The 23538-nt window shown below is 40.0% G+C and overlaps 1 protein-coding gene and 1 pseudogene across 2 annotated transcripts in view; both read left to right on the top strand.

The window, feature by feature from the left end:
* Positions 1 to 3319: 3319 nt before the first annotated feature.
* LOC308632773 (centromere protein I-like) overlaps positions 3320 to 23538 on the top strand; it is a 358828-nt pseudogene continuing 338609 nt past the window's right edge. Inside the window, exon 1 of the transcript in view lies at positions 3320 to 3668. The product of the transcript in view is annotated as a centromere protein I-like (transcript). The remainder of the gene's footprint in view (positions 3669 to 23538) is intronic.
* Positions 15450 to 22142, top strand: LOC308632408 (uncharacterized protein C2orf78-like; the record flags this gene model as incomplete). The annotated part of the gene is made up of 4 exons (XM_081264492.1): positions 15450 to 15546; positions 18902 to 19663; positions 20237 to 20293; positions 20467 to 22142. 4 exons carry the CDS (start codon positions 15450 to 15452, stop codon positions 22140 to 22142), a joined length of 2592 nt encoding a protein of 863 aa, XP_081120618.1.

The following is a 23538-nucleotide window of genomic DNA, read 5'->3' as shown; positions in this document are numbered from 1 at the left end:
AAAAGATTCGGCCAAACTTTAATTCATCATGGCTAGATGGCATCATCAGACTGCCGAATGACTGTGCACCTCCTAATCAAACATTGTCATTGTCCAACAGTTCAGACGTTGCTGTTGAATGCGCAGAAATTTAATATACTTTCTAACTTTTTTTCTTAATATGAAAATATGGCTGTGAAACTTGCTCCCTAACCTTAGCTTGCTGGCTTTCTCATGGGGTTTCTCCATTGGACTCACAAACTGAATCCATTCTTGGTATCCTGAAGTACTTTATGACCCACTTGTTCATGCCTTTTTAGAGGGACCAGACTGGTTTTTTTTGAGAGGGGCAGGGTTTGGCACCTAAACTTTCTTCTAAAGACTCAACTTAGAAGTAAATAACTACTGAAGTCATTTTCCATTATCAAGACTACCTTATTGAGGACTCTTAGAAATTCATATCATGATATTCTTATGAGTTCAAAGAGAAAAGAAAAATAAAATGTTCAGTTGAATGGGAAGGTTAGTTTTTCATCCTTCTTCTTAGATTCTGACAGAGAATCCCTAAATTTCTTAGAAATGCTCTGGAAAGTAGTAGTTTACACTTGTCTTACCTTGACCAACTAAAGCCTACCCTTTTCTTAAAGCATCAAGAGTATTGAACTCAAAAGTCCAAAGGTTCCGATAAATCAGATGTGGGTAAGACTCAAGACACAATTCATCCTTCACCAGCTGTGAGCCTGTGAAATGAATAAGTTACATGCTTCCAAAATACAATGGTGGAACAGGTATACGACGGTCTGTCCCCCATTCCAAAAGGGAGGAACAAATGAAGAATGGAGTGACCGGAGCAGGCATGGTAGCGCATGCCTGTGATCCCACTACTGGAAAGGCTGAGGTGGGAGGATTCCCAAGTTCAAGGCCAGACAAAAAAGGGAAAACATTAAGTCGTAAAGTTGGAGAACAATCTCTTTTGGTTCCATGTCCTGCACAGGTGCACACTAAGACAAGGGTTGGATCCCCCAAGGCCTCAGACAGCCCATTGCTATATTTTTGCTGGGCTCACTTTACCCAGCAGCTCTCAGAAGTTAGGAGTTTGCCCTCATCTTGTCCAGACTGGAATTGTTGGCTGATGGCTCTTTGGTTCTAGGGTCTTGAGGGGTGCCCTACTCCTACAATGCCAAGTCATAGCCCCAAAGGGAAGTCTCTTTGGTGGCTCTGATCCTGTGTCATGCCTCCATCTATGCTCTTAGGTTTTCTGCAACATACTGTGAAATCTAGGTAGAGACCACATGGCTCATATAATTACAGAAGATGAGAAATCTCACAGAAGCCTTTTTCCAAGATGGAGACCCTGGAATGCTGCTCATGTGGCTCAGTCGACATCCAAAACCCTCAGAACCAAGGAAGCTAATGGCATAATTCTCAGTCCAAGTCCAAAGACCTGAGAATCCAGGAGTCACTTGGTGCCAGTCTTGGAATCCATCCTCTAAAATGAACAGATTTTATTTCCCAGGGGCAGAAAAAGATGAGTGACTTACCTCTGTCTTTCTTGTATTTCTATGTGGACCCGAAGCTGACTGCATTGTGTCCACCCATATTGACGGTAGATATTCCCCACTCATTCTGTACAACCACATGTCAATTTCCTTCAGAACACCCCTGAAATTCTCACCCAGAAGTAATTCCTAACCATGTTCCTATTCCTAAATGCAGTAAAGCTGATACCTAAAATTAACAATCACATCTCCTAATGAGCTCTGGCTACAGGCTGCAGAAGACACTTTACAACACGTTTTTGATGCCATTAGAGTGAGATGCCCAATGCCCAACTCAATGTCTGAAGTTGCAGGCATTCCAGTGACTTAGCATTGCTCTCCCAGTGTTAGCAGCTGTGAGGTCTGCTTGGAATGATTCAGCCTCATGGTCTCAGACTCTCCCCTCTCCAGTCCAGTTCCTACAATCCATGGATTGTGCCATGTGCAGGTGCCCAGGAAGCTGTGTCCACAGTTTCTCCAGTCAGCCAGTGCCAACACTGCTTGGGGAGTAGAAACACGTGGAATTCTCTGTGGAAAACTGGTAAATAAATAAATAAAAAACAATAAACAAACACACTCACTCTTTCCTGGACTGAGACTGTTTCTTTTTCCTTGACCTCCCAGGACTCTCAGAGAAAATAATCAGGATCAGTTTTTCTTTGTACCAAATCCTTCACAGAAGGAACCAAGGACTATATAGTGTAGTTACTCTGGATCTGTTGAATCTGTATTTAGTTACTTTCAGAGTCCCTTGACTTGAACTGATTAATATTAGAGTTAGAAAATACCAAACTCTAAATTTAGTAGAAGGATCTAGCCACTACCTATACCATCAAGTTCTGAGAACCTACTTTGGTAAGCCCTAGGAATATAAAATATATGTAAGGAACAGAGTATATGTCCACAAAAAGTGTCCAATCACTGTGGAGAGATGGAAGACACACAAAAAAAGATAAATAGCATTCTGATACGATGTACCATACAAGCACTAGGAATTTTGAGGAAGCACAGATAAAAGAATGGAGGCACTTAAAAGAATACATTACTAAGTGCTAATAAATCCATGAAGGAAAAGCAACAGATTTAACCTGAATCTTAATGAGAAGGACTTAACAGTGGAGGGAAACTGCTTTAGGCATGAGCAAAGGAAGAGAATGGTGCTCCACCTGTTGCACTGCAACAGGGCTGTGGCAGTTACCCATGCTGTGCATCACAGGGGCCTTGTGGTTGGTCTCAGCATCTCTGCTTCACAGACCCCCCCCCCCCAGAAATGCACAGTAGCAGGCACAGTTGTGAGGGATTCAGGGAACACAAAAGAGACCATGCTGTGGTGGGAAGGGCATTTACTTGTGCAGATGTTTGACTTTCCACTGCCTGGAGTTGAATGAGTGCCCCAGAATTGTGACAAGCTGTTTTCTCCTTTGGCAGACAAGGAATAAATTTAACCATTACCCGCATTGTCATAACCAAGCAAAGTGCTGGGTCTGATTACTGCAACATGGAGAACAAAGAACTTTTCCTCATATAGAATCAGCAGAGTCTCACCACACTGGGCTGGATTCATGGAAGCAAATCTGGGCTCTCTACGGGTTCCTCACTTCTTCTATCTTTGTGTTATAAACACTGCTTGTTTCTTTCTTTGAATGGATTATATCTACTCAATTTATTCTTTTTCTCTCCTTTGGATACAGTTCTTCTATATCTGACTGCTTCTACTAAGAAATCGGCAACCTTTTCCAGAACCTCTAAAACTGCTGTTAGGTCCAGCTAATGTCCATCCTTAAAAAAAAAAAAAAAAAAAAATGGAATTCTCAGTTTTACCAGGGCTACATTCTGGTAGCTATGCTGAAGAACGTGGAAAAAAAGAGATGAGTCTTTCTGATTGTCTCAGTCACAGTAGATTCCTCCCATTAGAACAGCTTCAGGGGCTAGGGATGTGGGTCAGTGTGAACAACTCTGTGCTACTTCACTATAGCAACTGTGTCAGAGATGAGTTGATCTTACTGGGGCTCTATCTTTGGTTAAGATACATTACAAGAAGAATGTATTTGGTATAAAATTAAAAATTATGAACACGGAGATAAGACTTTACCAACTTCCTGGACACTATGATCAGGGCACACTGCTTCCTATAGGAAGGGTTTTGTTCCTGTTTAAGATCCTTCCTCTCTGGGATGGCCTCTTTTGTTGGTCACAATTCCTTCAGCTCCTGAGCTGGATTCCTTTTAGTAGTTTCTCAGACATGAAGCTTCTTCTTTACATCAACATTTCTTTCAAGTGCAGTGTTCTTCACAGTCTGAAAGAGCCATTGCAAAATTGGCTGTTGTGGCTTTCTGTGGTCATTCGCATGAAACCAATGATGAGCAGTCCTCTAGAGACAACCTGGTAGATTCATGAACTCTATGTCTAAACTGATTCACTATGTAGGATGGCTGTCCACTACTGCAATGTCATTGGAGAGTAGCAGTACTTTCTTGTTGCTCTTCATTTGGGATTTCTATGAGAAGGTATGTGAACACATATGTAAATTATGACCGCCCTTTAGTGGTACTATTTCCTCCTGGGATCTTCGACTCTGCACTCCTCAGCATGGATACCAGTATACTGAACCAGCTCTGATAAATTATGCACAGATATCGTGAAAGTTTGCTGCAAAGAAAACTGAGTTGGTTCAAATGGCAAAATCAGACTCCTTTTTTAGCAGCAAGATCTATCTATGAACAATTTTATCATTACTTGACAACCATGGTTGGCTGCCTGTGCACATACAAACCCTTTGAGAAAGGAACATATATTGACCTCGAAATCCTAGAAAAACCTCTAGTAGTACATTACTACGATAGTTTAAATTTAGTCTATTGCCCTTCTCTATTAAGCTTTGCTGCTTCCTTTTCTGGTGCAGGAAAGTACAGAAGAAAGGACAATAAACATGAGCTGTCTTCAGGAAAAGAAATGGAACTGGTATTGGGAGCACTTATTCTCAGAGGGGTTCCTTGGCTTCAAAGTCTTTATAGGAAGTAAGGTCCATCATTCTTCTATCCCATGATCACAGCTGTCCCCTTATCAAAGAACACAACCACATGATAAAAGTTAAATGAATGTTGACATACAAACTGAACATGCCAGATTAAAATCCTTCCTGAATTCTAGAGAGGCCCAGTGGCTCAACTTGTGCTTCCCTATTCATTTCGCTAACAGACTGCCATCTTCAAGGAATACTCAGAATGGCCTTCTGTCCATGGCTCAGGAGGGCCTTGGTGTGGCTAACTATATTTCATGATTTAGATTTTCAGCTCACTAGTAAAAACTGACCTCCTCACCATGCTCTGCCTTCCACCAAATTATACATGAAGAGAGACATCTGCTTTGTGGTGGGATTTTCCACATGTTTGTAAACTAGGAGCTGCATATTAGTAGACAATCCACAAACATAATCATGCAGAATACTTTGATGCCTCTGTGAAACCAATGTAGATATTACCCCGTTTTCTTAAACAGGAGCAACAGTACCAAATTCATAGGATACACCACATACGACTCTAAGAGTACTGAGTAGCTGATGGCCTCCTGGTAGGAATTTGTTGAGGAAAGAAGATGCTTCTGTTTATACAGATAGGCTTTCATGAAACTATTGTATGCGAGTGTATATGAATATGTATATATCTGCTTTTTAAATGTTCAGGCCTAAATACACTAACTGCAACTTTCCATTCAAAAGTAATACTGAGGCACTTTATGAATTTCATATGAAGTAAACTGTCTTGTTGAAAATATAAATTTTGAGGGGCTGGGGTTGTACCTCGTGACAGAGAGCTTGCCTAGCATATGGGGAGGAACTAGGTTTGATTTGCAGCAGTGTAAATGAATAAAAATAAGTAAACAAATAAAGCCCACCATCAACTGAAATAGTATTTAAAAAAATAAATTTTTTCTTTACTACTACTGAATAACTCTCCCAGTCTTAAAAAAAAGAATTCGTATCATTTGAGGAATGAACATGAATTTATTTATCATTGTCTTTATGGGCACATCCTTAACTTTCTTTAATTTCCTATTCATTCAAACAAAAACTATGTTATTGGATAAAAGAAATCCCATTCATCCATTCATAAACTGAATTAATATGTATTGCACTCCTTACCATGTGCCAGGTATTCTTCCATGTGCTGGTTATACAGTTGTATCTCATATAATATACCTGCTTTTACAGAGTTTACATCCCAGAGAAGAAGACTGACCATAACATTAGAAGCAATATATACCATCAGGTGCTAAGAAGAAAAAGCAGGGATTGGGGACAGAATGTGGAGGTGGTTGCTATTATACATAAGGTGGTTAGGGAAGGTCTGTCTATAGAGGCAATATAGGCAGAGAATCTCATAAGCATATAAGCCATGCCACTAGGAAAGAACATTCTGCAGAGAGGTTAAGGCAGTGAAAAGGCCCTGAATGTTAACTTATGTGGCATGTTACGGAATAGCAGAGGCTGGTGAGGATGCAGCATACTGATTAAGAAAAAAGAGTCATAAGAACTCGGAAAGAAAGGCAGAGACTATTTTATAAAAGGTCCATTTAGCCTGGTACAGATATGTAAATGAGGCCACCAGTGAGGTTGAGAAGAAGAGTGGGACAATTTGTCTTACCTGTATGAAATACGAAGCTATAATGGGAAGGCAGGAATGAAGAGGACTGAGGGAAAAGCAGAGAGACCCATTAGGTTATTACTATATTCCAGGCAAGAGTCTTAGGCTAGTCTCACAGATGACGGACAAGTGGTTACATTTTGGATTCAGTCTGTTTTGAAGATAGAGAAATTAGGATTTTTTTTTTAATATTTATTTTTTAGTGTTCGGCGGACACAACATCTTTGTTTGTACGTGGTGCTGAGGTTCGAACCCGGGCCGCACGCATGCCAGGCGAGTGCGCTACCGCTTGAGCCACATCCCCAGCCCTAAATTAGGATTTTTTGATGGCTTGTATATTAGGAGGAAGAAAAGAGAAGAGTAACACATGACTCCTACATTTTTTTTTCCTGAACAACTAGGTGAATTCTGAGATAGAGATGTGGCAAACTGGAGGAAGATTTGGAGAAGCATGGACTCGAGTTCTATTTTGTTCATGTTGGGTTCAAGAGGTTGAATAGAAAATTAAACCTCACAGTGTAATTTAGGGCTTGAAAATTAATCTGGGAGTCATTAGAGAATAACCATGGCATTAGATAAAAATCACTTAATGCAGCTGAAAAAGAGAAAATGGCAAAGGTCTGACCCCTGGGGAATTCCAACATTAAGAAGTAAAGAATACAAATAAAAAACAAAAAACTTACCACTGAACTAGATGAAACAATCAGGAGATTGGTATGCTGTAGCAAGGTAACCAAAGGGTTTCACACAGGCGGAAATACTTCTACATGTTCTCATGTGTATCTAGAAGCTCAAAGAGTTGATCTCCTAAGAGAGAGACAAACATTGATTAGCAGAGGCTGGAAAGAGTTGGGGAGTGCAGTTTGGAGACAGGATGGTTTATAGGTGTAAGAGTGCTCTTGGGGGAAAAAAAAGTAATGTTTTATAGGGTAGGGAAACTGAGTTTGACAACAATGAACTGCATACTTTAAAATGACTCCTTATAAAGTTTTTGAATGTTCTCTAACACAGATATATACTTAAGATGTATATATAGGCCACTTACCCTATTGTTATACATAGTGTGTAAACATATATATTGAAATATCACCCTGTATACCATGAATATCTTCAATTATGTATCAATTAAAATATTTCAAATCAAATAAAAATTCAATTCCTCAAAATAAAGATGAAAAAAAACCAAACCAGAACTATGTACTCATCATGTTGTATAAGAAATCTTTTTTAAAATTAATTAATTTTATTTTTTGAACGTTTTTTAAATTTATATATGGCAGCAGAATGCATTACAATTCTTATTACACACAGAGAACAATTTTTCCTATCTCTGGTTGAATACAAACTATATTCACACCAATTCATGTCTTCATACAAGAACTTTAGGATAATGATGTCCATCCATCACACTCATATTTCTAATCCCATGCCTCCTCCATTCCCCTCCCAACCCTCTGCCCTATCTAGAGTTCTTCTATTTCTCTCATGCTCCCCATCTCTACACCACTATGAATCAGCCTTCTTATAACAGAGAAAACATTTGGCATTTGGTTTTTTAGGTTTGGCTAACTTCACTTAGCATTATCTTCTCTAATCCATCCATTTACCTGCAAATGCCATGATTTTATTCTTTTTTATTGCTGAATAACATTGTATTGTGTATAAATGCCACAGTTTTTTATCCACTCATCTACTGAAGGGCATCTAGTTTGGTTCCACATTTTAGCTATTGTGAATTATGCTGCTATAAACATTGATCTGGCTGAGTCCCTGGAGTATGCTGTTTTTAAGTCCTTTGGGTATAGATCAAAAAGAAATAAGAGAGCCAAAATAGGCAAAGAAATCCTTAGCAAGAAGACTGAAGCAGGTAGCATCACTTTACTAGACCTTAAACTATACTACAGAGCAATAGTAACAAACATGGCAAGGTATTGGCACCAAAACAGACTTGTAGACCAGAGATACACAATAGAGGACACAGAGACAAACCCATATGAGACAAAGGTGCCAAAAACATATACTGGAGAAAAGATAGCCTCTTCAACAAATGGTGCTAGAAAAACTGGAAATCCATATGCAATAAAATGAAATTAAGTCCCTATCTCTCTCATCATGCACACCATGCACAAAACTCCACTCAAAGTGGATCAAGGACCTAGAAATGAAATCAAAGTCCCTGTGCCTAATAGAAAGTAAGACCAAATCTTTATCATGTAGGAATAGGCCCTGACCTCCTTTACCCAGACTCCTATAGCACAAGAAATGAAAATCAAGAGTCAATAAATGAGATGGATGAAAACTGAAAAGCTTTTCTCAGCAAAAGAAACAACCAATGACGTGAAGAGAAAACCTTCAGAATGGGAGCAAATTTTTATCACACGTAAATCAGAGCACGGATCTCTAGGATATCTAAAGAACTCAAAAAACTTAACACCACAAAAACAAATCCAAGACTCCTAAAGCACAAGAAGTGAAATCAAGAATCAATAAATGGGATGGATTCAAACTGAAAAGTTTCTTTTCAGCAAAAGAAACAATCAGTGAGGTGAAAAGAGAGCCTACAGAATGGGAGCAGATTTTTATCACATGCAAATCAGAGCATTAATCTCTAGGATATCTAAAGAACTCAAAAGCTTAACACCAAAAAAAAAAAAAAAAAAAAAATCCAAGACTCCTAAAGTGTGTTCAGATTGGGAGAAAATCTTTACCACATGCACCTCAGATAAAGGATTAATCTCTAGGAAATATAAAGAACTCAAAAAACTAGACACCAAATAAATAAATACATAAACCAAATAGCCCAATCAATAAGTGGCCTAAGGAACTGAACAGAAGATAATGCTAAGTGAAGTCAGCCAATCCCCAAAAAACAAATGGCCAATGTTTTCTCTGATATCAGGAGGCTGACTCACAGTGGGGTTGGGAGGGGTGGGAGCATGGGAGAAATAGATGAATTCATCATTATCCAAAGTAGATGTATGAAGACACGTATTGGTGTTAACATACTTTATATACAACCAGAGATATGAAAACTTGTGCTGTGTATGTGTAATAAGAATTGTAATGCATTCTGCTGTCATTGATTTCATCTCACTCCCATCAGAATGTCAATCATCAAGAATACAGGCAACAAAAAGTGTTGGAGAAAATGTGGTGAAAAAAGGTACACTCATATAATGCTGGTGGAACTGCAAATTGGTGCAACCACTATGGAAAACAGTATAGAGATTCCTTAGAAAATTGGGAATGGAAGCACCATTTCACTCAGCTATCCCACTCTTTGTTTATACCCAAAGGACTTAAAATCAGTGTACTCTTGTGACGCAGCCACATCAATGTTTACAGCAGCTCCATTCCCAATAGCTACACTATGGAACCAACCGAGGTATCGCTCAATAGACGAATGCATAAAGAAATGGTGGCTTCTTAATGCAGAGTAATATACACAATGGAATATTACTCTGCATTAAAAGAGAATACAATCATGGCATTTGCATGTAAACGGATGGAGTTGAAGAATACCATATAAGTGAAGTAAGCCAATACCCTAAAACCAAAGGCCAAATGTTTTCTCTGATATGTGGATGCTGATCCATAATGGGGTTGTTGGGAGGTAGCATGAGAGGAATGGAGGAAGTTTAGATAGGGCAAAGGGAGGGAGGGAGAGGTAAGGCACAGGGGTTGGGAAAGATGGTGGAATGAGATGGACATCATTATCCTAAGTACATATATGAAAACATGAATGGTGTGATTCTACTTTGTGTACAACCAGAGACATGAAAAATTGTGCTCTATATGTGTACTATGACTTGAAATGCATTCTGTTGTCATGTATAACAAATTAGAATGAATAAATTTTAAAAAAAACTGCAGAAAACAATGGAAGATGTTTCTTTTTTTTTTTTTTTTTAAAGAGAGAGTGAGAGAGGAGGGAGAGAGAGAGAGAGAGAATTTTTAATATTTATTTTTTTTAGTTCTCGGCAGACACAACATCTTTGTTGGTATGTGGTGCTGAGGATCGAACCCGGGCCGCACGCATGCCAGGCGAGCGCGCTACCGCTTGAGCCACATCCCCAGCCCGGAAGATGTTTCTTAATGTCATTGTGAAAATAAGTAATTTGGCTGAATTCCATAGGACATGCATTCAAAGGAAAGACATTATGGAAGAACCTACTCCATGTTTCCAGTCTGGCTACAGCCAGCCATGCTTCTAAATACAGTGGTGTATGAAGAACTGGCACACAGGGTCACAGGCATAAGCAGACAAGACACCAAGAAGCTATGGCACCGCATAGGAAGTTGCAAAAGCTGTGTATCCTGGACAACATGTGGGAATTCTTCAAATTCAACCCAAATAGCTATCATTTCATAAATAATAGCACTGTATAGAATAATCCTTCCATGGCATGGCTCTGAGAGATAAGAAGTAGGAGATAAAAAGGCCTATTTTTTTTCTGCTCCAGGAATGTGATCTATTATAGTGGCTAGGCACATAAGCAATGAAGTTCAGGTTGCCTGAATACGAATGCTCTCCTCCCAAACACCCAGTTCTGGCTTTGTGGCACTGTGGACCATATGGATGCATGAGTTGTGACAAGTTATACATTGGGGTTCTCCTGGGGAACTGACTGATGCTGAATCTAGAGCTTTGGGATGAAAATTACCTCATAGAGACAATTTAGAACATCTGGCTTATAGAGCTGTTTTCCATTCTAACATCACTAGATACTGGTCTAAGTGAGAATTATCACCTGCCATGAGAATGGATTTTCTGCCAATTCAGGACACAATATGGAAAATAGGTCTGACTGAGGAGACTTTGGAGATCTAAAAGGGTAATTCTCAATATAATAAGTTGAAAAATGTTATCTATCGTAACATTTCCTTTCATAAGGAATTGTACCTTCACAGTATGTGTATTAAATCCCTATGTTTTAGGGTCCAGACCCATTCAAATACCCATTCAAATTTTGTGATGCCTCACAAAAATCTATATTATGTTAAATGTGTAAAGTGTATGCTACAACAACATTTGAACTCTATGGCAAAGTTCAGCACAAACTATAATGACTCTCAAAGGGATCCTTGTAAAATTAAAAGTACCATGGCAGGAGGCCCATTAAGTACCATCCACGTAGGAACTACTGAGGCACCTGAAACACCACACTAAATGGCTCATCTGGTGGCTGAGAGCTGGGACTGTTGTTTTGACTGCAGCGGAGACACTGCATCAGCAGGTCCATTACCTTCAACAATTCCATAAGAATGTTACTGAGACCTGGCAAACTCAAGAACATATGGATCCGGATAATTCAAACAAAATTCAACAACTAAAGGATTATTTGACTAGGAGAATAAGTACCACATTGACAATGGGCTCAGAAACTTCAGGGTCATTGTAATATCACCCAATTTTGTGTCACTAGAGATCCATATGATGACACTGAGACACAATGGCAAAATGTATGTAATCACCTAATGGGACTTGATCTTTTTCATATCAATACTTGTTTGAATTAAAATTACAATCTCAGGTTCTGCCATAGAAAATGCAAAAACATCTACTTTTGATAAGAAATTTGGGGCAGTTTAGCTAAGGGGATTTCCTCCCTCAACTCTCTGAAATACTTTTCTACACATATACCTGGGCTACTAGCTATAACTACACAGTTAATTTCTATTCTAGTTCTGCACAGTCTTTCAAACAGGTTGGAAATGATTAGACCATCAGGAAAATATGGTTCCAAAGTTAATCATGCTTGCAATGCTCCAAAGGACCCGAACTCCTGAGATCATGGAAAGTGCACCCTGAGTTTGAAAGGGATACAATGGCCTTGATTAAGGGAAATAGGCTCCCCAAGGATAGGACCTGCTAAAATTGTTTTCCGAGAACTAACAAATCTGTTAATCTTCACCTTTATCATAATAGCCTTTCTTCTCCCTATTCTTAACTGTGTACAAAAAAACATTTTCTTAATGAGGTGACCTGTCTGGCTCAAGCCCTCTCCAGAATACAGTCCAAATTTCTGAAACCACAAAAGGAAGACTGTGCCTGAGCCCCAAGTCTACTCCCACATATACTCTTCTTCAGCCTCAACCACCAGAGAACCCATGTTCTTTTCCAGAACTCTGAGATCAGGGGTCCTCCTACTTCACCGTTTCTCACCAAGAAGCAACCAGATCTGAAATCATTGCCACTATTCATTATGACTTCTCAGAGTCTGAAATAAAAGATATGCAAATGACAACCCAAAAACAGTGTGGCCTAGGAAGAGGGAGGGAGGGAAAAGCAGAACATTGATAACATTGATCCTTTCCCAATACTTCCTTTCCCAGTGACATAAAAATCCCTGGGAAGGAAGCAAACATCACTCAGTGACAAAACATCCCTGGAAAAGGGCAAGAATTGGTCCTTTCCCAATATATCCATTCTCAGGGATAGGACAATGCACCCTCCATTTTTGCCCTATGAAAACACTGCCAATAAAAACAAATTTCTAGTTTTTGCAACCTTTTTCCTGAATGCCCACGTCCTGTTAAAGTCTTCAATGGGTAAGTTACCTCCCAGTTTGTAACCTATATAAACCCAGATCAGCAGCCATTTCTAAACAAAAAGTCTGCCCATCTGATGCCTGACTCCATAGCTGAATAAAGGCTTTGCTGAATTCATGAGGTCTGCACCCGTCTCCATCATCTCCATCTCCTTAACCTATAGTAGCTGGGGATACCCTTGATTTCTAAGAGAACACAAGGAATGATCTGGCTTACAGATACTCACTGTATGTTCTTAGTCTTACATTACATGCCAGTATTATAGAAGTAAGCTATCTGAGGTATGCGACTGAGATAAAAAGAAAAAAAAAATATACCCTGAAAAAGTTGACATACTCCAAGCCATATCTTTATACCACCAAACATTTCACAATCCCTCCTAGCTAAGAATTATCCCACACACAACCAGCAAAAAATAAATTATATTCCATAATTAGCAGTGTAAGAGATGGGAAAATAGGCCTGTAAATGCAATATTTATCTTTATTTATGAGCAATTTTCTCTATATATGCGCTTAACTTCCTGTGGGTTCTTGACATTGTGAATCACACTATCTATTCACTTCTTCTCTAAAGAAGTCCAAAAATTAAATAAAGGTCCATTGACAACTAACAGAATATTTTTTTAAAAAACAACTTACCACATTTCTGGGTGGGTGACACATGACTCTAATCCCAGCAGCTTGGGAGACTGAGGCAGGAAGATTGCAAGTTCAAAGGATACATCAGCAATGGCAAGGTGCTAAGCAACTCAGTGCGACCATGTCTCTAATAAAACATAAAATAGGGCTGGTGATGTGGCTCAGTGGTAGAGTTCAATCCCTGGTAAACCCCCACCACCACAAAAAAAAAAAAAAAAAAAAAAAAAACAAAAAACCTTACCACCAAGGAAAATGATTAAATCCCATAGTTGTATTCCCCCATAACCAGCTCAGTACTCATATATATATTATTACCAATTCAGTCCTGACTGACTTTATCGCATTACAAGAGAAAGTGGTGAAACTAACACTCTCCAGGGGATCAAAAGCAAAAGCAATTTAGATGAAGTTGGGCTGAACAGACACACCCCTTCCTTGGGTGCACAGCATAACCACAATGCTTTTTCCACAAGCCTCTCTTTGCATGTCTACATAAATCCATCAGGCCCTAAGCAACATAGTGAGACCCTGTCTCTAAAAAAAATAAAAAGGGCTGGGGATGTGAGGTAATGGGAAAGTGTCCCTGGTTTAAATTCAAGGACCCGACCCCCCAGCAAAAAAAAAAAAAAAAAAAAAAAAATCAATTGCCCCTTTTGTTAACACAAAATGAGACCTCAATGAGTTGACTTGTTTCTAACAAAAAGTTAAAATTTAAAAGTCCACGTTAACCTCTCTTTTCTTTATGTTATCCATACTTCTTTATGTTCTCTTAATGTTCTAACTTTTCTCCTGGCCTTCCACCCAAACATGCAAGACAAAGAATGTGAGAAGCCCAAGATTCTATAGTGGCTGTTTGCATGGGGGAGGAAGTCACAGTAACTGCCACACTGGATCCTCTTACATAAGAAGAGAGAAAGGATCCTCAGTGCCTCTCACATATGAAAGAGGCTGATGGCAGAAAGTCTACATGACCAAGGAGCTGTCCTCAGGAAATTATAAGTTAAAGGAGTACAACAAAAATCCAGAGAGGGAAATTTTACAGTCAACTAAGTCTTCCACCTCTCTAGAGTTTCTGCTATTGTTCAGAGTTCATTTTTCAAAGAATCAACTCACAGAAAAAAAGACCCCTGCTTCTGCAAGTTAAAATAAAGTAATATCAATGTGTACAAGAATGCAGACTCAAGGCTTGTCCATGAAAAAATGTCTACAATGAAGAGGGGTGGGGGAAGGAGAGCAGAAGAGAGTTACCAGTCGAACCTGGCCCAGCCCAGGCCAAAGAAAGCAGGGATCAAGGAGAAACTAAAGAGAATCTTGGGCCACATCATTCCCCAGAGAATGCACTCAAGGAACTTCCCCCTAGGGCTGGGATTGTGGCTCAGTGGTAGAACGTTAGCCTACTACGCCTGAGACACTGGGCTTGACCCATGAATAAAATAAAAGTATTGGGTCCATCTACAACTAGGAAAAAAAAAAGTTTTTAACCCCTTTCTGAATGCTTGAATACTACAGTAACTTCACTAATCAAATCAACTTCTGTGGTTCTAGAACCACTATACTTGCTCAACCTAGATGTCTCTTTCTTCCATCTCCAGGGATGTTAACTGAATATGTTAATAGAATAATGTATCACTATTACCTCTTATACTGTGAAACATAATTTATAACATATTCATAATATATTAATGAACATTTAAGAGGAACACAGAGATGATATCCCTAACACAAGAGCCTGGGGGAGGGGAGCCATGGGGTGAGCCCATTATGTCCCTCCTGCAGGGCTCACCTACCAGAACTGAGCCATTTAGTTTCTATTATAACTTTCCTGTCACTTTCTCCACCCAATCAACTCTCTTGTCATTTTCCCCACCCAATCCCACCTTCTCAATCCGAGTCTGACCACTCTATTGGCTACTTCATACCTTTAAACGGCCAGGTTTGTGACATCATTCTCCCACCAAACCTACTGCCACCTGCAGGAATCTTAGGCTTGCCATGTAGTTGTAAACAAATTTGAATCATCGCAAGTGACCAGTGACCAGTAACCAGTCATTAGAGTGGCCAGTAAACAGTGACCAGTGAACTCCATACTGGGAAACATGCATTCACTAGCCTCAGCCACCCACACATCCTCTGGGGTGGTCTCCTCATCCTTTGTATCTACAATTGATGTGACCTCTTCTCTGACCATGTCAGGTGAGTAAAGAAACTTTTGAAAGTTTTTCATTAGACTTTTACCTGCCTCAATTTACTAATGGAGTCAAAAGAGCTTAGAATAATAGGGGAAAGGATGGAACTAGAAATCTGGACACCTAACTTCATTGGGAATTTGACATGTACTAGGTATAGAACTGGACTAGTTTACTCTCACAAAATCTGTTTCCTGATTTGCTACATGAGGATAACAGATTGCCCATGTTCTGGTCCCTTACTTTTCTTGCATCTTGAGGGGCATGTTTTAGAGAATGAAATCAGATTTCATGGTGGTGTTGTTTCAACTGAAAGAGACAAAACCTAGGCAGGGTGGAAACCAAGAGGTTTCCTCTGTAACAGTTTCCCTTCACAAAGATTTCTACTTCAGTATTTCAAATTTAGTGCTGTTCATAAAAGGGACATTCACATATTTGAGAGTTTTCTATTTAAACTAGGTGAAAAGAGAAATAGGGAGAGAGGAGCAGGAGGCAGGGCTGTAAGGAGGCAGATGTTCTTGGGGAAGCAAGTTTGTGACTGTTTAAGCACAAGGCAACAGGAACTCGGTGGACGAAGAAAATATAAAAATAAAGGAGAAGAAAATGTTAGAATAATAGAGATGAAGAGAATGATGTTCTTGAGAAAAAAAGAGGTTGGTTGGGATGGATGTGAAAGAAAAGCAAAGATTTTATTGAAACCAACAGACAGCACAGAGTGACTCTTCCCAGAGGCTGGTTTAGAGAATGTTTAGATTAACAGACCAGCAAGTAAACTAAGACTTGAAGTAGGGTATCACTGGGGTAAGCAGGTTATCAGAAAAGCCACACTTGGCTGTTACAGTTTTCCTATGATCTCTTTCAACACAGATGATGTTGACAGTTTGAACATGAATATGTTAGAAGTATGTTTTAGAAATGATTCTTCCTCCAAACAAGCCAAAGAAAGTGGTTCTAGACAGAGCTGGGGAAATGGCATTTTCCATGTCCTATTTTGTTCTGGTTTTTAAACTACAGGGATTTCTAAAAAATGTTTTGTCCAAACCTGCATCAGAAGGACACAATCCTTTGTGTGATATAAGCTGTCAAGGTGAAGCTGTTTTCCATATTTACAACAGTTTTTTTTTTCTAAAAAAGACAATATAAAAACAGTCATTGATGATTTCTAAATCTAAGAACCTAACGAAAGAACTATATAAGAATAAAAATTCAAGCTCACATCTCTAATTCCGAGTTTATTTAAATAATTATGTGAAGACTTTTTGTTTTGTCTACATTTCAAATGATTGTTTGGGGCTGGGGTGTAGGGTAGCTCAAACATTTTTGTATTAATATAAAAGGGAGAAAAAATGTCAGAAAAAAAGACAAAAATTGTTTTAAATTTGTTATTTTATTATACTGTGATTGTTTTCTCAGACTTTAGGGACAAGACTTTTCTCTAAATGTGACAATAAACTAGGCTTCTATGATTTTGTTAAAGCATTTTTTCTGTTTTTTTTAATAACCAAAAGGATTATCAGAAAATGTGTTTATATCAATTGAAATATCTAACTAGTGGAATTAATGTCTTTCATTTGTTGTTGGTAATCCTTAGAGGAAGAGAAACAAGAACAATAATGACTTTACACTTATTGTTTTTTTCTCTAGTACGTACAAAATTTCTTCTGTCCTTCCTTCTGTCCTACTTCCCTTCTTCTTTCCCTCACTCCCTCCATTTCTCTCTCCTTCCCTCCCTGCCTTGCTCCTTATGCCTTCCTTCCTTCCTCTCATTCATTCTTTCTTTCTTCTTTTCTTCTCTTCTTTCCAGTTCTGAGGATTGAACACAGGGTCTCATGCATGCTAGGCAAGCATGTTACACAAGCTATATCTCCAGGATATTTTATTTCTTTTCTCAGATAGGATCTTGCTCAATTGCCCAGAGTGGCTTTGAATTCCTGGTTTCCTGCAATCCCACTGCCTCAGGCTCCCGAGTGCTGGGACCAGAGGCCCACCACACCATGCCCAGATTCATCCTGGGTTTTGGCTTTAGTTTTCGCTTCTCCACATGGCTACCCAACTGTTCACTTTACTTAAATTTGTGTTCACTTTACTTCAAATTTGTGTTCACTTTACTTCAAATTACACACATTTTTAGTATAGCTTCTCTGTCTATAGGTACTGCTTGAGAATGCATTCAAACTCACCTTCAATTATGAGCTTTGTTTTGATTAACAGTATTCACTAAAATCAAAGAGAAACATTCACTTTCATAATATTGTATGCATGATAACAGAACTCATTTCTTAGCAAATTTGATATACACTCACTTTTGCTCATATCCATATGTTCATTACTATCTAGTCATTTCTTTTAGTTCTGACCTGTTTTTGACTTTTGCTTCTATCTTTCCAGAACATACTGTAACTCCCTCCAAATGAAACTTTTTGTAATATCTATTTATCAGTTGTAGTTAAAGACAATACTTTTATTTTATTTATTTTTACATGGTGCTGAGGATTGAACCCAGGGCCTCGCATGTGCTACGCAAGCGCCCTAACACTGAGCCATAACCTCAGCCCTCACATGAATCTTATGAAATATGACACTTTTACTTATGGATGAATTATCACTATTGTTATTGTTATAACCACACTAAAGATGAGTAACCTGAAGCTCAGAAAGTTTCAATTTCTTTCAAGAAGCATTTCTTGAGAAACTGAATTTCAGGTAGTCATTTTCATGTAGGATCAGCAGTTAGGCTGAAAGAGGGCAAAGAATGACCCTTAAATTATCATTTGGATGGTAAAACTGAACTCCAGGAAATATCATGTGACCTGGACAAACAAAAGGAGATACTAAAGATCACTATGGTGATATCAGTACAATTTTTGATGAACAGGGAAAAACAAATTTCTGTATCTCCAGATTTCTGGTCTTTGGAACAAGAGTCCTGCCAGGGAGAAAGTTTCCATAATCTGTTGCTGATTTTGAACTAGTCAATCTCACTTCCCTGACCCTTGGTGTACTCATTTGCTAACTGGTAATGTTGGGGTTTTCTCTGAGTTCGAAAATACTTCAGTTCTAGGGCGAATTCAGGAGTCAACACTAGTGCAGGCTCAAAGGAAAGGTAGGACAGGTAGAAGGATGCTTATAGGGAGCAATGTGTGAAGCAGACCACTTGGGACTTCTGTGCCCAATTTGAGAGAAAAGGCAGGTAATCAGAAGACTACTTGCAGCCATCCTAAATGGAATGATTTGGGGTCTCTCAATGATTATTGGAATCAGGGCCCTCCTGATTAGTACAACAATAAGATGTCATTGTTCCTCGAATATTGTAAGAATCTGCCTGTCTCATCGATATTTTCACCACCCTCTTCTTCCTACAGAAAATTTCCAAAATTCTTCTTTACACGGAACTGCACATTCTCTGCAGCTCTCTCTTCCTGTGGTGACCAATGCAGCTTCCCTGACAGGAAGTGTCTGCAACCTCTCCAGAGCCTCTGCTCCAGCTGCCACTTCAGCATGGTTACTGCCCTCAACCTGTGGCACCTCCTTCAAGACACTCATGGGCAGTGCCTACCTTTATCAACATGCTAGCACAGCCATGGTGTCTGGGGTTACTGGCCAGAACCAGATGCCCATGGCACCTGCCCCCTATCCAAGTATTTCTGAGTGGTATAGCCCAGGAAGTGCTGAAAAGAGCTCATCTTCACTCAGGGACTTTAATCTGACTGTCACTGACCAGAATACAGCAGATTCTTCCCTATCTATGACATCCCAGTATGACAAAACTTCCGAAGCCAATGTCATGATCCCTGGGTATCCACTACTATCTGGTAGGCTCGTCCAGGTGACACTATCTCAGATTCCAAATCAAGGACATTGCCTCTCACTACCCCACCAAGAAGGAAGCCAGGTCTACTACTGTGATCATAACTCTCTGGGGACTCTGCTCTCTGGAGAACATTGGTCCTGCCTGCAATCCTATGGCTCTGTGCCATATGCAGGAAGTAGTGCCGCTGCCCCTCAACCAGAAATGGTGACAGTGCTGAAGGAAGTTCAGCCCACAAATGTCCTACCATCAGTCCCTACACCTGTGACCTACTACTCTGTGTCCACTCCAAGTAGAGAAGGAACAAATTTTCAAGGTGAGTACAAACAGCAAAAAGGGGAAGGAATAAGATTACCATTCGAAAGGAGGGTCCAGTTTTCAGCTGGTAACTGTGGGTCCACACATCCCTAGAATTCAAGTGCTGAGATTTTAACCACAATCTTGTTCAGCAGTCCCCATTTTCAGACTCTGTAAGAGAAGCATGCAGCACAGCATAATGGCCACCCATGCATTTAAGAGACCTCTAGGAGCACATGGAAGGAAGCGGCTGTTCAGTATTTTTGCACTCAGTCCAGCTACACATCCACACTATAAATATATTTCCCTAATTTTACTTTGGTTTAGAAAAATACATCAACACATATCAGGGTGTGACACTTTAATTGTTCCTTAATTGACTGCAGGATTTAACCTCTGTATGTAGAGTTGCTGTCCAAAGCAGGAGTCCAAAACCCCCTACCATTCACATTGATTTCATGAGCAACAGCTCCACCTTCTCCTAGTTCATGGTGTTAAGTGTTCTTAGATTCTGGGGAGAGTGGAGAGAATTGAGGGGCCCCTATATGAGAACGAGAGACTTCATGAAAGAGTTTTTCTGTGTTTCCCACAGAGGAGACAAGTGCTCTACCGGAAACCCATGCTGCCATGGTGATGAACCAGCCCAAAAGTAAGACTTCAAGGGATCACCTGTAACTAATACGCAACTCTTAACAGATATCTGTCAGTGGTCCTTAAAAAGAGCTAATGGAAATGCTTTCTCCAAAGTAGGTGGTTTCCCTGAATAGTGTGTCGCTGGGAAGGGGAGCATCCTACTTACCATCGTCCTTGATTCCTTTGCAGGGATGGAAACTTCCCTAGGGATGGAGGCTTCCTTGGGACTGCAACCTCCAAGTCAGACATTTTGTCTGCCACAGCCTCCAGAATTCTCATACATCTGCAAAAACAGAAAAAGCCAAATACTTGAGAAAAACTCACAAACTGAACTTGGGGACATTTCCACAATAACTCCAGTCCAAACATCTACTGATTTCTTGGCATTGCCTCCAAATCAAAGCCAGGAGCAAACAGAGATTAAGAATTTGTGTGAGATTAACACCATGCTCTCAGAGCCACTGGATGCCTACCAAATTGCCATGGAGAAACAGGATCCTCCACTACTCCCTTTAGACATCCCTGAAATCCACCAGCTTCTGGCCTCCATTGGTCCTCTGGACCAAGAGGAGAAGCCACATTCTGAAAATATCCTTCTAGAAAGGAACAAAAAACATAAAGCCTCAGAGTCTCCTCATGGAACTCCTCAGGCCAAAATGCAGCTAAGGGACCTGGAATGTGCATTAGGAGGAGAAGCTGCTCCCAAGAATGCAGACAGCAGTAGGGCCAATGTGCACACAGCCAAGCACCCTAACAGCAGAGCTCAGGAAGCTGCAGCCAGCAGGAACAGCAAGGCTAAGGGCCATGGGCAGGAAAAGACCAAGAGAACCAGAGAAAACAACTCCAAGAAAGCCGAGGAGAGGAAGCAGCCAGGCAACAAAGTCAAGGCACAAGAGAAGCCAACTGTGCCCAAACTAAAGCGGAAGAGGAACCAACCTGAGCTTTGCCAAGAGTCCTTTAAAAAACCTCGGAGCGGTCTCAGCATGCACATGTTGGAGTCGGTGCAGGTTTTCCATGCACTGGGGAAGAAGAATGATAAGAAAACTGGGCTCTCTTCCTTCCGGGCCCCGGGAAACTCAGGCAGTACCCAAGACCCCCGTCCATGCCCAGCTATGAAACCATGGCAGGTGGTTAAGGGTCCTGAGAAATCACAAGTCAAAGCCCAGAATCCAGATATCAGTGCTGAAGGAGAGGGTCCCCCTCCATTAATTTATGAGCCTCCACCACCTGGGAAGGTTAAATTGGTACCTTTGCCTTTTCTGACGCAGGAGAAACCTCCACCTCGACCAGTAATCAATAGGAGGCCACAGTCTCTGGCCTCACAGAGACCTACTGGGGCTTACCCTGCCCAGCCTGGCCCTGCTAGCTCAGCTCAACCCATGGCAGTCAACACATCCCAAACACCTACTGCCAACCCATCTTGGATGCGTCCTGCCAAGCCAGCTCAGCCCGTTTCGACTCATGCCATTCAGTCAGGTGTGAGCGCTTCTAAACAGCCTAGTGTCCCTTGCTCTGCTGCTTCTGGGCCTGCACCCTACAAAACATCATCTTGTACTTCTCTTCATTGGCAACCCGTTCCCAGGGTTGGGACCAAGCCCCAGTCACAACCACCCAAGCCTCAAAACCAATATCTCCTCCAAGACTTTGCCTTACAACCAATTCCATGGAGGAAACCCAATGTTCCTGGGCAAGTACTATCAACTCCCATCACCAAACAGCAGAGGCCAGAGCGGGAAGCCATGAAGAAGAAGGCTCAACAAGAGCGTGAGAATGCTGCCAAGTACACTGCAATGGGGAGAGTGCAGTGTTTCATTGAGAGGGAAAGAGAGATGGAGATCTCTCGCTACTATGGCTACATAATGTAAGAGCTGCAAAGATCAGTGGTGCCACTTAGGGACCAAATAGTTTTCCACATGTATATAGGTAGAGTGATACACATTTATTTATTCTCAGATGCTTTCAAAGTTTAATAAAATTACATAGAGAAATGTAATATAATTCACTAATATATAATAAAGAGGCCTTCTGGTACCACTGAGAATTGTTAGAAAATAAAGAGGCCTTTGGGTACTACATGGGTACCAAATAGTGTTCTCATATACACATAGATAGATAGATGAGAATTTATTCATATTTGAAAAGGTAATATAGTTTAATAAAGAAATGCTATAGTATTGATTAGAGGGTAAGTAATAAAGAGGCTTTATATTGCCATTTGAATACCAAATAGGTTTGCACATTTATATACAGAGAGGTACATAGATACAAAAGTGTTCACTTATATATTTTTAAGACTTAATACAGTTGAATAAAGAAATGTAATAGTATTGTTTGAGAGATAAGTAATAAAGATGCTTCCTGGTATTGCCTGGGCATCACATAGTTTTCCACATGTATAGATACAAATTTTATAAATATATAGATACAAAGATACAAATGTATTCATTCTAATATATTTTTAAAGTTTAGTCAAATTGAATGAAGAAATTCCATAGAATTGGTGAATAGATAGTAAAGAGGCCTTGTGTTACCACTTGGCTATCAAACATTTGTCCTCATAGACCTATGAATATGTACTCATTCCAATATACTTTTAAAACTTAATAAAATTGAATAAAGAAATGTAATGGAATTGATTAATAGAAAATAAACAGGAATTTTGAGTTTGAATGGCTGTTAAGTGTGGTTTAGTTTGGTAGCGATGGGGATCACAGCCTGCATGAGAAGAAAGGAACTCAAATTTGGCCAGGATAATAGAAGTAAAGGCTAGGAATGGGGGAAAGAGGAAGGCATGTAATCCAGCACTAGGAAGGCAAAAAGAAGAGAGATGTATGGTTTTACTGGAAGAATCAGGAATTGGCAAAATGGCTGACCAATAACACAATGTTTGAAACTAGGGTTAAAATGATAAAATGTCAAGCAAGTTGAAAATGATAGGAGACGGGTTCAGGTTGACCAGAAGAAATGCAAAAATCAAACAAAAAACTCTCATGGAGAATGGCCTAGTTTTTCGTCTACCTGAAAGGCATTTTACAAAAGAAGATTCAGGGCACATCTCCACCGTGTTTGGGTCACTTAAGATCCTAGCTGGGAAAGGTGAATACAAAACAGGGGTTACCAGGGGTGTCAGAGTGTTCACAGTTACCCTGAGGGAAGCTGATAACCTGGAACTTGGCCAACTGAACTCAGCAGCATGAGGCCCACCCAGAACATGGCCTGGAATAAATCACCACTGACTCAACACCCATGCACCAGGGCAGC

Source organism: Spermophilus citellus (genome assembly GCF_964194105.1).
Source record: "Spermophilus citellus genome assembly, chromosome: 13".
Taxonomy (NCBI): Eukaryota; Metazoa; Chordata; class Mammalia; order Rodentia; family Sciuridae; genus Spermophilus; species Spermophilus citellus.
The sequence above is the reverse complement of the archived record's forward strand: the minus strand, read 5'-3'. Positions and strand labels throughout refer to the sequence as shown.